The sequence below is a fragment of the Brachyistius frenatus genome, unplaced genomic scaffold, assembly GCF_029030835.1.
Source record: "Brachyistius frenatus isolate BFR_SWC_R1_liver_20210118 unplaced genomic scaffold, ASM2903083v1 Contig_177, whole genome shotgun sequence".
Classification (NCBI taxonomy): domain Eukaryota; kingdom Metazoa; phylum Chordata; class Actinopteri; family Embiotocidae; genus Brachyistius; species Brachyistius frenatus.
The window spans coordinates 677501-695000 of NW_027210776.1; the positions used below are offsets into that span (position 1 = coordinate 677501).

Sequence of the window (17500 nt, forward strand, 5' to 3'; positions counted from 1 at the left end):
ATCCATTAGTACTGATTACAGTCCGCCTGGCTTAAAGCAGCGCGGCATGCTGGGATAGCGGTGGGCTCGCTGTCCTCCTCAGCGGCCGCCGCTCTCTGATTGGTCCTCCCGGTTAAGAGGCTTACAGGAGAGTGAACAAGTGAACATGGAGGCTGGTGATCCTCCCGGCCACTCCGCTCTGAGGTCAGCAGCTCAGGATTTGGCTTTTAATTCGTCTAAAATAAAAAACAGTGGATCTGTGTACAGCTGCCGGGAACATCAGAAGGTTTGGTGCAGTCACAGATAATTAACAATGAATTCTGAAAACTTAAATACGCAGAATTGACCGTGAACAGCTCCTCTTTGTTTTGCACCCTCAGATGTTCCAACAGTTACCATCAAATTACTTTATACTGAAGAAACTGTAAAAACAGGATTTTTCTGGAGGGAGTTCTGCATTGACGAGGAGTTGGACGTTTTTTTCCTCAAATTTATTAAAAATTTTACTGTAAAAACGAACTTAAAACTCCACAAATTACGTTAGTTTTTTAAAAAGTTGCAAAATATAACATTTTTGATCAAAACAATCACCAAAAAACTGAAGGGCCTTTCTTGTCTTTGAAACGCGTGGACTAGATTCTCAGCGTCGCTCCGAGGCGGCGGGAGGTTCCTGGTTCTGGTGATGCTATGAAGGTCAAAGAAGGTTCAAATAACTCTGAGGTTCCCAACAGTGGTGCCGGAGGCCGCGGTGATGTCATCCTGAGTAAATAGATGGTTGGATAAACAGTTTCTGAGGCGTGTTTCATTGCTGCCTGTGAGGCAAAACCCGGGGCGCTATAAAACCCGAAGGTCACACTTCGGTAAACTTCAGACGATTTATTTACGTCCGAGATATAAACTGTTGGAAAACCACTAAATAGAGGTTTCCTCTCATTATCTACGTCTTTCTGTGAAGTAATCCTCTTCCTCCTCCTCCTCTTCCTCCTCCTACTCCTTTTCCTCTCCTCCCTCGAGCAGGACGACAAATACTGGGCCCGGCGCAGGAAGAACAACATGGCGGCGAAGCGTTCGCGGGACGCGCGGCGGCTGAAGGAGAACCAGATCGCCATCCGGGCCGGCTTCCTGGAGAAGGAGAACTCGGCGATGCGGCAGGAAGTGGCCGACCTGAGGAAGGAGCTCGGACGCACCAAGAACGTCATCGCCAAGTACGAGGCGCGGCACGGCCCGCTGTGAGGACACACACACGCTCATATATGGATGTATGTACAGCGAGGCTCCGCCCACCTCACACGGACGACCTTTCTTCTTGTCAACAAACCACCTGGTCGTCTCTCTGAGGCTCCAACAGGTGTTCACTCACCTCAGAGCAGAAATTGGCAGAACATGGAAATACTCGAGTACTTCAGTAGAGTACTTCAATAGAGTACTTCAATAGGGTACTTCAATAGGGTACTTCAATAGAGTACTTCAATAGAGTACTTCAGTAGAGTACTTCAATAGAGTACTTCAATAGGGTACTTCAGTAGAGTACTTCAATAGAGTACTTCAATAGAGTACTTCAGTAGAGTACTTCAATAGAGTACTTCAATAGAGTACTTCAATAGGGTACTTCAGTAGAGTACTTCAATAGAGTACTTCAGTAAATGTACTCAGTTACTTTGCGTGATTTGTTGACAAAAAGAGAAACCTGCAGATTTTCTTTCCTGGGAGTTTTTTTTTTTCTTCTCTTTAATATCTCCCGGCTTCCTGTTTTAACGTCCGTTTCCGTGGCAACAGCAGCCTTTTTTCGAGCCCTGTCTTATCGCACATACACACAAAAATACACACACACACAAAAACACACACAAACACCTGTGAGGACGTCCCACCTCTTCTTCAGCCGGACCCCACAAACACTGGCCCGACCTCTGACCTCTGACCCCTCCTGCTCCTCCCAGTGTTTGGTCATGGCACTTCAGAACTCCCGATGCCTCCATCTCTGCCACAGACTCCGCCCCCTGCAGGTGTGATCCCAGTGCACCTCACATGGACATACCTCCCTTTGCCCCTCCCCCTGTTGACTCTGTATATGAATGTGTGCTGCCTCCTGCCGCTCTCTGATTGGTCAATCAGCATCTCTATGTTTCTTTTGGGGGTTTTTGCTATCAGGATCGTTGAAATCTTTTATTTTTTTTCTTCAGTCGTCTCGTCAGTGTTTGATATTTATGGAGAGTCCAAATCTAGAAAGAAAACATCATGATTCACTCTCAGATTTCAATTAAGTGCCCCGAAATGCAATTTTTTTTTTTTTTTTTTCATTTTTTTATACCAGTTGCAAAATTTGGTACTTTTTTAGATAAAATTTGTTAAAATTGCCCCAAAATCTTTTGTGACAATCCCCAGATTTACTGAAACAGAAGTGAGTGTTTCTTTAAATACTTTAACAGAGGAACCCAAAGACTTTCCGTTTGGGTTTTGGTGCCCCCTGGTGGTCACTCAGCATTTTGTTTTAATAGAAAACGTACCTTCAAAGGGTTAACTTACCATCAAACAAAAACTTAAACTTTTCCTCCGTCATTTTTAAAAACGTCAGCAAACACGTCACGACTCGTGAACTTCACGAGAACACCAGGAGGGGGCGCCGTTCATACGGACTCATCTCGTGAACACGGTAAACAAGACTCACTTAAAACAGCTTTTCAGTTAGCTTGCTAACTGACAATTAATGCTAAACTGAATATCTGCATGTACAACGAACAAGATGCTAACCTGCATGCTGATTCGTAGTCAGCAGTTAGCTAGCTGGCTAGCCGGACTCTCTTCAGTAACTCGCTGTTAAAACGAGCTAAAAAAAACAACGTAAAGAAGCGAGAGCTGTAGCCTGTTAGCGGTTAGCTTCACAGTTACAGATTTTCAACAACTAGCCAACAAGAAATCACGAAACCCGAACAATGTGTGAAGAGTTCTGATTCGCTTGTTGGTTGATTTTTTGTTGTTATTTTTGTTAGGTTTTTTTTTTCCAGAAAAAGAAGAGTCCAAAAAAGACGTGATTTTTCTTTAACTGATGCTGATGATTGACTTCTTTTTGTTAAACTGTTGAAAGAGAAAAAAAAACACTGACGGCTTTTGTTTTGAATGTTTAGAAAAACAGGGTTTTTATAATCTCGGACTGTCGCGGTTTCTTTCGGACTCCTTCGGTGCAACAGAAGCTTCTTCACAGCTTTATTTTTTTTTCTGTGTAGCTCAACGACGCCCCCCGGTGGCCGAGTGAGACATGAATGTATATTTGAACCGGAGCGATGTCTTATACTGTGGAATCACTTTAGTACTCTTTACTACCGACCAAAAGATGACAGTATATAAAGGATATATTGATATTTGATAGGTTTTAATGTTTGTACAGAGTTCTTGTTTTTTGTACAGTCTGTTTTCCTACGTAGATATTTCCTGTGTATTTTGGAAAAAAGGTTTCATAGACGTCTATAAAGACAAATATATTGAGAAGTATTGGACTAACACGGCGTGCCCGAGCAGTCGGGGCCGTCCACGGGCATTACGGGACCCCGCGGGGTTCCTCCCATCATCTCCTCCCTGTGCAGCTGAAATACCTCAAAGCGTCCGACCCTCCGTCTCACCCGTCCAGGTTCCACCTCCGCTGGTCCACTTTGGGTTTTTGCTCCTCCGTGTAGATGCAGCTCAGACGAATGTAATCACAACATCAAGCACTTCTTATTTTAGTTATTGTTCCTTTGCTGTGGTTTCTCTTCGTCTCCTCTTCACTTCTCTCCGTGTGATTCTGTCATCAGATCTTTTTCCCGTATTTGTCCTTGATTATGTTCCTCATGATTGAAATGATATGAAATAAAAAATAAGCTCAAATCCGGTCTGAGTCTGTTTTCTGGTCAGAAGCAGCGAAGAAGACGACTGAACGAGGAAACACCTGAGGCGAAGGACATGAAGGTAAATAACAGAATGAATTAATCAAATAAATAAAACTAAAAAAGCCTTTCAATTAAAGGCCGAACTAAAAAGGCTGATTTTAAAGATATCAAGACTTTCTTCAGGGACGCTCTGAAGACTGTTGGGATTAAATGAGACTTACAGTGAAATATGAAGTTTTATATTCGATCATAGCAAAATAGACACACAGCATTACAATTTTAATACATTTTATTCCACATTTTTATTCCATTTTTCCTTTAAAGTTGAATTTCTTGCCCAAAGCCAAAAAACAACATCATTAAACACGTTAATAATCAATCACCTGTCAGACATGTCCTGCTGTCCACATATTTCTGGTCATGTTGTGCATGTTTACGTATATCTTTGACTCCGGTTTTATTTTTATTTTTAACATGATAGAAAAAAATGTGACCAAAACTTTTTATATTCTTCAGACTTTGTCTATTTGGGACTTTAAAAAAGATGCAGAGAAGCTGATTTGTGTTTTGTTTTTTAATGCAGTTTAAAAAATAAGGAGACCTTCAGGTGAACTTCAGGTGTCCACATACTTCTGGTTACATCACAAAATGCATCACATTTCAAAATAAGAACTCATAATTAATATATATTTGTCAGTCTGCTGCTGACCACCAGGGGGCAGCACGGCAGCTGGATGATGAAGAGGATGATGAGGAGTGATGACAAGAAGTCATTCAAGTTTATTTCAAACAGATCACAATCACACAAAAATCAAACAAAATCAAACAATAGCATTTAATCAGAAATAATTTTAAGTGTCAGACAGAGTTTGATCACAATAAAAACTTCCTTCATGTCTGATTTGAAGCTCAAACCTAGAATTCCTCCAACAAACTCCACCAAGAAAATAAATACGAATAAATAATATCTAGAATCCAAATAAAAATCTGGAGAAGTTGTCCTGTTGTTCCTCGTCTCTCCAGCAGATGTCCTCAGAGCGTGGCCTGACCATGTCCCACTCTGCACACCTGTCCTTCATCCTGTCTCTGATTGTCCTCGTTGGACCCTCAGCAGCTGATGGACGGATACTTTTCATCCTGTAAATCCAGTTTGTTATTTTAATGTAAACTCAGCGTCCTCCGGTGGAGTCGGACTGAAACTACATCCGAACAAAACATCACCCGGTAAGTAGCCTCCAGACAAACACATCACAGCTGTTAAACATCCTGCAGCAGAAACAAATAGCAGAAACCATTTAAACAAGTGACACGAAACAGTTTCAAAATAAAAGAACATCCCACAGGAAGCAAAGTGAGAGTCAAAGGGAATCAAGCTTTTCTAGTGCAGGAAAGTTCAAACAGATTTAGGGGCTGAGTTTGACCTCCACGGTCTAAAAAACAGTAATTAGTGCATAAAGTTGGTGCTTTTGATGTGAAATGATCCCAGATTAAATCTGTGGATTTATGTGGTCACACTGTGAAAGAAGCAGTGAAATGTCTCTTTTAAAATTTTCACAAATGGAATAATGGTTTCACAAAATTCTAAATGTGTTCAGTACAGTATGAAGATTTATGTTAAATGGCTAAAACAGTTTTGCAGCATTAAGAGGAGCGATAAGCAGAGCATGTGGTTTACAGGTGAACATGTTGTTCTGTACTACAGCTTTTAGGAGGTTTAATGGTACATTAGTGAAGATTATCCAACCAGTAGCTCCGCCCCATAGATCTGATTGGTCAACTGAACATCTGGAACAAATCATCATGACATCACACCAGTTTCTACTTGTTATAGTTCTATTAAATGACCCATTTGGTGAAGTCGGGTCTCTTTTGGTCCTTTTTGGTCGCTCTGAGCACCGGTACCGTAACACCACGGATAGTCACGCACTTACAGTCCTAGAGGAGGCTAGCTGGACCGGTTTGGTTTGAACACATGACGCGGAGCTAAAATGTTAAAAACACATGAGAACATGATATCTTTGTTCATATCTTTGTTCATCAGATATCTTTGTTCATCAGATATCTTAGTTCATGTTCATCAGATATCTTTGATCATCAGATATCTTTGTTCATCAGATATCTTTGTTCATCAGATATCTTTCAGATATCTTTGATCATCAGATCTTTGTTTATCTTTGTTCATCAGATATCATCAGATATCTTTGTTTCAGATATCTTTGTTCATCAGATATCTTTGTTTGTTCATCAGATATCAGATATCTTTGTTCATCAGATATCTTATTTTTGTTCATCAGATATCTTTGATCATCAGATATCTTTGTTCATCAGATATCTTAGTTCATCAGATATCTTTTTGATATCTTTCATCATCAGATATCAGATATTTAGTTCATCAGATATCTTAGTTCATCAGATATTTTTGTTCATCAGATATCTTAGTTCATCAGATATCTTTGTTCATCAGATATCTTAGTTCATCAGATATTTTTGTTCATCAGATATCTTAGTTCATCAGATATCTTTGATCATCAGATATCTTTGTTTATCAGATATCTTAGTTCATCAGATATCTTTGTTCATCAGATATCTTTGTTCATCAGATATCTTTGTTCACCAGATATCTTTCATCATCAGATATCTTAGTTCATCAGATATCTTAGTTCATCAGATATTTTTGTTCATCAGATATCTTTGTTCATCAGATATCTTTGTTCATCAGATATCTTTGTTTATCAGATATCTTTGTTCATCAGATATCTTTGTTCATCAGATATCTTTTTTCATCAGATATCTTTGTTCATCAGATATCTTTGTTCATCAGATATCTTTGTTCATCAGGTATCTTTTTTCATCAGATATCTTTGTTCATCAGATATCTTAGTTCATCAGATATCTTTGTTCATCAGATATCTTTTTTCATCAGATATCTTTGTTCATCAGATATCTTTGTTCATCAGATATCTTTGTTCCAACCAGATTGAACCAGCTGATCAGTTTAGTGTTTCTATGTTCTGTATTTATTCAGTTGGAGACTAGAAATCCTCTCTGTTGCTAGGTGGTTGCTAAGGGTCAGACTACTTCCTGGAGTAGGAAACATTACATACGTTACATAAGAGTCTTGACGACTGATTGTTTTCCAGTTATTAGTCATACCCCACGTGTTGCCATGGAAACGGAGATCACAGTAACAAAAGGTTTCATATTTAGAGTGAATTGCTCCACAATATGAACACATTTAGATTATATATTTTATTTAGTTGGTAACTTGTTGTATGATCAGTAAATTACAGTGGAAGATGTGTTTTAATGTCATTATTGGCTTAAATAAAGCGGAATGATCCTTTAAAGGAGAACCGGACCGTGACGCCAAAATGGTTTCAGTCATTGGAACGCCTCCTCGGTGAGGGACCTACTGAGCATGTGCAAGACTACCGACAATCATCGGGAAAATAGATTAATAAATAATGACTTCAAGCATCCAACATGAGGTCTGATCAGAGTATTACTTTAATCCCAGTGTACACAACAACAACAACAACAACAACAACAACTGTTGTTGACGTCAGTTTTTAAAAGGTTTTGTTTGCATCTGAACTTACAATTTTGAAGCTGTTGCTAAAATCTCTTCAACGGCTTCCTGCATTCACCGTCCGACGTTTTATTTGAGTTTATTTGGCTGCACAGACTCCAAATAAAGATTATCAGGAACGAATAGGTGAAAAAAAGAGACAATGTTCGTCCAGATGTGACGCCGCTAGTTTTGTTTTGAATTTCACAAACTGTCATTGAAAAGATGAATTGAAAGTCAAGACTGAACTTTAGCATTTCAACTTTCATGTTTACATCGTGTCACGAGATTATTGGAACGATGTTATTGAAAGAAAAACGTGCTGCATTCAAAGGAACACAGATTCTTGGACACCAAAACTCTATTTTCTGTATTTTTGTTCAAAGATTAAAATGAGTTGCGATGTTTTGGGATTTGTTGACTCGGCATTAAGGGGAAGAACGACGGCGGCGATGGAGTCTCGGCGTCCCGAGTGTTTTGTCACGGTTGGGTTTTCGGGTCGGCCTCCGGCTCGGCGTGCGGCGACTCGTCGTCCCTCTGAGCTCCGACACGACAACATCTCAGCCTGGTGACGACCTGCCGCTTACGCAACCTCCCGCCGACAAAACAGCAGCGGCGGGAGGACGGACACATAATACGCTCCTAATACAGCCGCTGTATAATCCACTAACATGGAACAGGGAGGGCAGCGGATAATTGTGCAATTCATATTATGGATGCGCTGCTGCTACCGGTGGACGGCTCAGCTGGCTGTTTTATTCATTCATTTCGTTCTTTTTATGTAAGAGGATTTGTCCCGGAGGGCCTCGGAGGCACGAGTCCTCTAAAGACTCGGCGTCGGATCATCCGTCGGGCGCCGCCGGAGACGACGAGCTGAGTCGGCTCGTCGGGAGGATTTTGTCATTTCAGGAAAAGAAGAGGGATTAAGCCAGTTTGCTATTTTTTGTACATATCCGCTGAGGTGATTTCCTCAACAGTTGTCAGTCAGATTAAAGAGAATGTTTTTAGTAGGATTAGACCCCCAAACCTCCGGCTGAAGCACAGCGACAATCACTTGTAATTTTATGACATTTATAACCAAAGAAAACAAGTTAAACTGCAGCGACTCAAAAATGCCTGAAAACAGGAAACACTTTTGCAAGAAGTCGATAAAACCACGAATGCTTGTAAATTCACAAACGTATTTGGAGGAAAATTATGGAAACGGAATCGGAGTTGAGTTCGTTCATCCGACATCGTCGAGAAGTGAAACGGGTTCAGATGGAAATAAAACGCTCGTTTTAATGAACATTTATTTCTGCACGTATGCGGAGAAACTTTAATGAACTGAGAAGTTTCTGATACATTTCAGTAAAATCATCCTCTTTGCCAGAATAGTACATCGTTATATCAACAAAGGTTATTTATGCACACATCACCTGATACATTTAGAAATTCAGAATAACTTGACAGACATTTCACCCCTGTAGAAAAAAACGCAGTTTTAATCCTGCTGATGAGTTGAAAACATGAAAATCACCAGAAGATGGTTGGAAAAATGAAAAAAGATTTACGGCAGCAAAACACATCTGAAGAGATTTGACATAAGTTCACTCAGTTTGTGTGCATTTAGTTTTTTTACTTTAACACTCTTAAGTGCTACAAAAATTTGACTTTACGAAAATGAAAATATTAGTTGAAGCGTTCAGCGCTCTTTATTGACGCGTTCTTTATTCCCACGAACACGTCAGTCGGACAGAAAACAGACTCGTTGAGCGTTCCAACCTCGAAGCGCTGACTCGCCTGATTCTGTCCGGTTAGCTTCCACGTGGACGTCAGACGACACCTGGACACCTCGGGGGGTTATTTACCAGCTAAACACAATTTAAAGAATTTTCTTTGGAGTTCTTCTAAAACAGAAACTCTTTGTTTTTGTTTTGTTCAATATAAGAAAGTTTAAATTTGAATATTCGGTGGATTTTTTTATTATTATTTTAGTTATTGTTATTAAGCCAGTTAATCAAAAAATACTGACTCATTAAAAAGCCATGGTTCCATTTAATTTGAATTTATAGCCCCAAATAAAATGAAATAGATTGATATAAACTTATTTTTAATTTCACGTTTCAAAGACGTGATGTCGGTACTCAGCGACGCTCCAGTCCAGCAGTTCATACAAATACCTGCACATATGTATTAAACTGGAACCAGATTAACCAAGTTATTACTGTGATTTCATAATTATAATATTTTCAGTTGTTTTAAGATAGTTGAAGGTTATTGTGATCTAAACAGGAAGAAAACATCTGCAGACAGAAAAATCCATTTTCACTAAATGACGGTCGTACTTTACTCGTACGGTTTTGACGGTTTACTTGACGTTCATCTTTTAGCGTTATTACTTAAAGCGTCTGAATCAAATTGAGGAATATTTTTCCTCTTAAAATCTGGGACGCTGTGAGATTTCCGCTGAAAACTGGCTCCTCCTACTAGAAGTCTTCAGATATTTAACAGCACAGCTTGAAAAAGAAAAAACGGCATCTTAAAACCACAGATCTTCTGTTTTCACAGAAATGAAGAGACGTGGTTTATTTTTGACTCATTTCGTTCTTCGTATGTTCGTCGTGCTGCTTTTCACGTCCTCGTCTGGCAGGAAGTCGTCATCGTTTGCACATCTGTGTGCGAATACCCACGATTATTGTACATATAGCAGCAAGTCCGCCGTTTTGAGTCCGCAGCTGTCCGCCGACACGGACGTGAAAACCGCGATCAGACCTCTGCTGGTCACTTCCAGTATTTCAGCCCAGCCAGAGAACGGAGCAGTTCAGGATCCGGTAAATACTTAATAATTAAACGTTATCGTTGCAGGAAGACGGTGGACATCTGTGAAACAATCAACCTCTGACTTCGTATCAGCCCAAAAAATTACATTTACATTTTTCCCTTAATTACACATTGAATGTTATACGACTGAATCGGCCACGCCCACTTCATATCGTTTTACCACAACGATGTTTACAAGTTGTAACATTGACCAGGAAAAACTCTGATTTAGTAGCAGACTCTAAAACGCGATCGAGCGAACGTGAACTACGTCGTTATAATAGATAATGAAATTCAAACATTTAATGGCGTGTTTTGGTATTTTTCCGTGTAATCGTCCCTCGTGCTGTTTGTGGGTCGGCTGGACTCTCGATGCTTCCCGTCTCTACGTTCCCTCCTCACGTCACGTAACGTACGAAGTGCCGATGCCATCGAAGAGCTCGTTTCACCTCCACAACCTCGTTTTGGAAGAGATGTTCGTGGTTACTGACGACAAGCCTCCTTTTTTTACATTAGAGTCATGAATTGTTTTTCAGTATGAAACACCACCTCGTCCGGTGTCCTCGGCGTCCCAGAGGAGAGACGTCCTTCAGTTGATTGGTTGAGATGGATTGGACGTCGTCGGGTCCTCGGCGCTCTGTGGTGTGATTGGCTGGTGGTGGGAGGTGAAGGGGATTCTGGGACGTGCAGGTGAAGCCGAGACCTGGAAACACAGAACAAGTCACTGCTGTAGATTAAGTTTGGTTCCTCTGCTCTTCCCCAACTTTACAAACCAATTACATTTGTTTTTACCGGTTAATTATTTAAACAGAAATCTGTGTGAGTCTGTTTAAAGGACGCTGACGTGAGGGAGCGTCGCGCTGCAGAGGAAACTCATTTCAGACGCTTGATATCCTTCGTTCAGTCACGACCCAAAGATCAGGACCATCGATGAGACTCTGAAGCTGCAAAAAAAGTGTCCATCAGTTATCTCGGTGTTGTTAGCTAAAGTCACTCCTTCTTCTTAGTTTTCTGGAGGTCCATCTGAAAATAATCCCTCATTCATTAGAAAAGAAGATTCAAGAAGACCTGTTTTTGGGGGCGTGTCTGTTTGATTGACAGGCCTGCGGTGCAGTCAGGTTACAGCTATCGGTGGGCGGGACGTAGTATCGTCAGGTTTCCGATCAGATCGGTCAGATCCACCGCTGGCTCCTCCCCCAGCTCGTCCAAATATGGTCACTTCCTGCTCCAAACCGCTCCGAACTAGCAAGATGGTGACGGACAGAATCTGAACTGGAGGATTCATAACGTTCACAAACCAACGATGACATCACTGCTGGTTGATGACATCACTGCTGGTTGCTGATTGGTCAGAACGTAGATCGACTGATACAATGAAAGCTCCTCAAATTCATGTAGAAAAAGGTTTTTGGTCAAGAATGAAGTCTGAAGCTCAACTTTTAACATGAATTTAACCCAAAAATTTCAGGAAAACATTCTTGTTGAATTCTGCATCTCATAAAGCGACAGCTGTTAGAAAACTACAAATTATACGTTGAGTTTACTTCATTTGAAATTAAATATTTCTAATCTTCTCCAAAACTCAACATAAACTCCTGCAGACATCAGTCTTCATCAGTACGACATCAACAGAGGACGTTTCCTCCGTCATGTGGCGCCTTAGTTGGAGGATTTCCCTCCAAACAAACATCAGCTGAGTTTCTCCATCAGCCTCTTTTAACACCCTCCAACAAAACAACAGATCTGTGGTAACGGCAGCATCTGTTGAACCGTCGGCCAGCGAAGGGTCGTCCTGCTGGCCAGCATACGTCAGAGGGATGAGCGACATCACGCATCCAACCTCCCATTCATTATTTCCTTGTCCAGAGAGGGTTTATGTTGTCATCTCCGGGGGGGGGGGGGGGATTTAAAGGCTGCTTCTGAGCTTCATGCAGCAGTAAAGAGGGCTTAGAGTCGGGCCCCTCGGGGTGCTCGGTTTATGGGGGGAGGTCTGGTGCTGCTGATGTCTGGCTCTTTAATCTGTTTTATGGAGCTTCATGCAGTTCGTACGTTTCATAAACTGAAACAACGGTTTGTGGAAGAAGCAGAAAATTCAGACTAAAGACCGATCGTGAAAATGTTTTCCTTTCGTCCATTTGTGTGAATATTTAAGAAGCTTCTTTACCAACAAATCTCACAATCCGAACCAACTCTTGTTCTTCAGGAATCTACCGGACCTCCGAAAGGCCCCGTGCTATTAGGAACCAACACTTAGTCACAGACATTACGTAATTGCATGATCATGATTATTCTAGTTGATCGCAATTACTTTGAATAAAAACGTTTGAATCATTTCTGCTTAAAAACAGATATCTTTGTTGATCAAATATCTTTGTTCATCAGATATCTTTGTTCATCAGATATCTTTGTTCATCACATATCTTTGTTCATCAGATATCTTTGTTCATCAGATATCTTAGTTCATCAGATATCTTTGTTCATCAGATATCTTTGTTTATCAGATATCTTTGTTCATCAGATATCTTTGTTCATCAGATATCTTTGTTCCAACCAGACTGAACTAGCTGATCAGTTTAGTGTTTCTATGTTCTGTATTTATTCAGTTGGAGACTAGAAATCCTCTCTGTTGCTAGGTGGTTGCTAAGGGTCAGACTACTTCCTGGACTACTAAACATTACATACGTACATACGAGTCTGCTGACGCAACTGATTGTTTTCCAGTTGTTAGTCATACCCCGTGTGTTGCCATGGAAACGGAGATTACACCAACAAAAGTATTTTATTTAGTTGCTAACTTGTATAATCGACGGTGTGCTTTGACATCATTATTGGTGAAGAAAATAACGACGTTAAAACACTTAAAGTCTAATATTGCTTAAAATAGCGCCACCATCTGTTTATGGTTGGATGCATCCAGTAATTGCCTGAAGGTCTTATGAGAAACTTCCGGAGCTGGAAGTCGATTAACGTTTTCTTTTGTGTTTTTTTCTACTTCTTAAATCTGTTGTTATTAAGCCTGGAAAGTTTTCTTTGGCTCCAACGCTGAGTTTGAATTAATCCGGCGGGATTAACGACGTCCACCTTCAGTCCGTCTGTTTGTGGGACCGAATGTTTCACTTGTTTCACGTCTTTCTCTACGGTCGGTTACTCACAGGATTTCAATGATTTATATTTCAGCCATATTTCCTTCATGATGTTCCTCCAGGGAAAGTAATTATCCTCCAGCAGAGTTCTTCAATGTGGGCGGAAGAGAAGCAGCTGTTGAAGGCAGCCAAAGAACAGGCGACCTTCGTTTGAGTGTTTCCACATGTGTGCAGACGGAGATCCGTCTGAACGCCATCACCTCAAAAGGTGCAACTTTAAAATACTGAAAAACATCTCAGAAAAAGAACTCAATTTAATCAGTCATTTCATTTATAAATTCATTTCTCAACTGTTAAAATACTTTCTAGTTATTTCCTACCGATCAGTTCATCGACTAAATGTGCACGTTCAGACGTTAAAAATGATCACAATGAGAAGTTGTTTGTTTACATTTAAACACTTTAATCTACATTAATCTGGTTCTGTTTAATTTCTCAATATATTTATCTTTCTTTTGTGAATAACAACCAAGTATCTCAAATGTAGATCCACGTTAAGCAGCTCCCTGAAATAATTCATGAGTAAATATTAAATATATACATATTTTAAAGAGGTTTTTATACTTCTAAATTTACATGTTCAGAACCCTTTAAAACTGGTCCAGTGAGTGAAGACGTTGTGTTTTAATGTTATATCTTAGAAATCAAAGAGCATCGCTTTCTACAGCTGATATTTTATTCAATGTTCTCTGAAACAGAAACATTTTCCGGAGTTAAATTAGATTTTGTGTAAATATGTTGTTGATGTGGCGTCGACAGATCTGCCGTCCTCAAACTAATTAATCAGGTTGTGATCTGCTGTTAATCTGATTAAACCGAAGGGGGCTGCTGCGACCCGGTCGTCGTGGCGATGGCCTCGATTCATGTCACACTTATCTGTAATAATTGATTTCCATGCATTTGCTAATGCGCGACGGATTAACGGCGGGAGTGTACGGAGCAGAGCGTTGGCACGGCAACGTGTTCGTGTCCTCTGCGTGAACGCGATGAGCCCCATGTTGACGTCAGACGTGATTGAACAGATGTGAAAATCTTTTTTTTATTGGGCGATGACTCCCAGCGAGCATTTAAGGTTTAAGTCCCTCAGAGTTTAATTTTGAGTGACACCTTCAGGTTCTGGTGCTACGACAGGAGTCTGAGTGTTGCTATGACGACCAGATGTGTCGGTTCAACCTTTTAAAATCTTCTCCTACCAGAAGTCCCCACGATCGATTGTCTCATCAACTCTGAATCAAGGATCTGACGCCTTTTTACAGTCGTAAACAACATAGAAGTTTCCTATCTTTTAATCGTTGGACTCTTGGTTGGACCGTTACCATGGAGACGTTTACCGACCGGTTTATCATTTTATAAATTAATCGGTTTATCGATATAAGTGACCACACTGCAGCTATAGTTTGAGATCAGAGGCCATCACGTAAAACCCTTAAATAAAATAAAAAACATTTAGTTTATAATCACGACGGTTGCTACGGTTACACAACAGCGTCACAGCACCAAGAAGGTTTAGTTTTAGTTTCGTCTGTTATGAGGAGAGACGATTCGTAGGTGGACGGAAACCATTTGTCCAGGAAGTGTTACCGATTTCTATCTATCTCCTGTAAAAGTAACAAACGTTCAGTTATTCATCGAATCGTTTGTTTTTTAGCTTCGGAGTCGTGAAGATTTTGAGTTTTTCTTGGTGCCGGTAAACTGGAGGTGATTTTGTGTTGTTTGTGTGACTGGAAGCTGTGATCGATGTTCACTGATGTTTTCTAGATGAAGTGTTTGTGAAAGTTAGAAGTCGTCCGGGTTCCTTCGGTCCTTCTTACCTCCTGCTGACTCCTCGGCAGCTTCAACGTCACCGATCACAAACGAGGAATAAAAAGTGAAACAGCAGCAGCGTCCTTCCTCCTCCTCCTCCTCCTCCTCATCCTCCTCCTCCTCAGACCAGAGTGCTCCTCTTCTCCCGCTCCCTCTCCCCTCGGTCCCGGCTCAGGTCCGGCGTCGGCGGCTCGCCGTGGCCCGCCGTGTTGTTGGGCTCGTAGCGGGACGAGGCGGGCGAGTTCTGCATGACCACCAGGCGGATGGGCGACTGGCTGGGCGGCGCCGGCGCGGCGTCGGGCGCGTACTCCTTCGTCGGGTCTTTGCCGCGGCAGTCGTACAGGATGCAGGAGATGAGGAAGACCAGCAGCAGGATGACATAGCTCGCCACCAGGATGATGAGGTTGAGGGTGACGGGGTCAATCTCCAGGTAGAACTCCATAAAACCCATGGCGCCGCTTCATATCTCGCCCCGGGGGCCCGGACGGGGAATCAGACGGAACAGGAAGCAGAGAGCAGGAAAAAGAAAAGAGCGCGGCGGCGGGACGCGAAGGACGGACAGCTGGCCGAAGAGAGAACGAGCGAAAAGACGGCGTGGGATGATGAAACGAGGGATCAGCTGTGAGGGAGGCGGCGCCAGCCGGCCGGCTGCAAATGAAGCTTTTGTGCTCTAAAGGACGTTAATCCTCCTCGCTGCTCCTCCGACATTCAATTTCAGCAGCCAATGATTAAAGCTGCTCAGTTTTAATAACTTAAGCCGCCATTTTGATTTCAGCAACTACACAAATTCATACGTGGCGAAATGGAGGAGCGGCGCACACCTGTCAGCCTGCCATGGAGGGAGGGGCTGGGGGGATTTAATATGTATTAAACAACTGCTTTATTATGTCACTCTGACAGATTTCTTTTTTTTTTTTTACAGCTGAAATTAAATTACATTAAAAGCAGAAAAAGGTCACGGAACAGCCTGCGGTCAAAACATGCAACTCTGAGAGCACGGCTCTTAGCGTGTTAGTACATCCCATAATTCCCACTTTTCTTTTTTTTTGCCCTCAGTTGAGCCTTGCAGGCAGAGCAGCTTCTCACTCTGCCAATACTTAGTGTGTCGTTAGAAATCTACTGAAACTGAATCGCATCCTTTTCTTTTTACTGTCAGTACGTACTGTAGCATGTAGCATGTAGCATCAATACAGTCGTCATAAAAAGGTACCTTGACCTTTGACCCTTGTGGTCCCTCACGATCTGTTGCGCAACAACCAGTAAAACTAACTAAAATGTACAAATTAAGAGTCAAATATACCAATGAAATTCAATTAAACAAAAAGAAACAAAATATTTATTAAATGGGTAAAATAGACTTAATAGAATTAATAAAAGCAAATTCAAATAAACTACTAAAATTGAAATACCAAGAAGTAAAATCAGCTAAAATATATAAATACACCAGAACCCACATGGACCGGGACCGGGACCAGAACCCACATGGACCGGGACCGAGACCGGGACCAGAACCCATATGGACCGGGACCAGAACCCACATGGACCGAGACTGGGACCAGAACCCATATGGACCGGGACCGGGACCAGAACCCACATGGACCGAGACCGGGACCAGAACCCATATGGACCGGGACCAGAACCCACATGGATCAGAAACAGTTGAACAGGTTCAGTGTCACTGAAAACGGGATGCAGTTGAACAGGTTCAGAGTGAAAAGTGCAGCAGGTTGGATTCAGAGCGAACTCTAAATAAAACCCTGAAACCTGCAGAGGAAATCCAGCCGCCTCAGAAATATGTTGTAAAATAACAGAATCAGGAAATAACTGTCGAACCGAGGACACCTCGACGACCGTCCTCGACAGCAGATGTTGAAAACAAGGCGGGTAAAAATAACAGAGCAGGAAAAATAGAGGAAAGCGGATTTTGAGACTTTAGAGAGAGAAACCCAAACAAGCTGCTGGTGGTGAGATGAAGACGCCAAGAAACAGACACGTTAACACGGTCTGATGTTAAACTCTGCTGCCTCCCTGCAGACCAATAAAGCTGATCGGTTGGACACGGCAGATTCAAAGTCTTTTAGACCCCAAAAAATTCAGTTTTTTTCATAAAACTTAAGAAAACACAAGAATCCATCGGTGCCGACCAAAGTTAGAAACACTGACGTTGAAAGCTTTATTTGTTGAACTCGGATTAAGGATTGGATTTTGTCTATTTCTAAAGGCTCAGTTTCTCACTGTAATCCTTCATCCTGATCTTTGACAGTTTCCATGTTTACGCCACAAACTGGATATAAGAGAGTTCGTAACTTTCAGGTCTGTCAAATGGTTCTGATCCAGAAGTGTCT

At 41.5% G+C, this 17500-nt stretch overlaps 2 protein-coding genes across 3 annotated transcripts in view; one reads left to right on the forward strand and one right to left on the reverse strand.

The window, feature by feature from the left end:
• hlfb (HLF transcription factor, PAR bZIP family member b) overlaps window positions 1–1922 on the forward strand; it is an 8016-nt gene extending 6094 nt beyond the window's left edge. The window contains exon 4 of one of the 2 annotated variants that reach the window (XM_069717562.1): window positions 994–1922. In XM_069717562.1, the coding sequence (XP_069573663.1) occupies window positions 994–1212 (219 nt within the window). In that variant the 3' untranslated portion in view covers window positions 1213–1922. The remainder of the gene's footprint in view (window positions 1–993) is intronic. The other variant, XM_069717563.1, reaches the window with a different exon arrangement.
• A 6824-nt stretch (window positions 1923–8746) lies between these two features.
• Window positions 8747–15734, reverse strand: smim36 (small integral membrane protein 36). The gene is made up of 2 exons (XM_069717560.1): window positions 15164–15734; window positions 8747–10912 (listed from the first exon to the last, which is right to left on the reverse strand). The coding sequence occupies exon 1, from the start codon at window positions 15604–15606 to the stop codon at window positions 15277–15279; it is 330 nt and encodes a 109-aa protein (XP_069573661.1). The 5' UTR covers window positions 15607–15734; the 3' UTR covers window positions 8747–10912; window positions 15164–15276.
• Between the last annotated feature and the right edge of the window lie 1766 nt (window positions 15735–17500).

Coding starts and splice junctions, on each gene's coding strand:
- smim36 (XM_069717560.1), bottom strand. CDS start 15,606: ATGGGTTTTATGGAGTTCTACCTGGAGATTGACCCCGTCACCCTCAAC.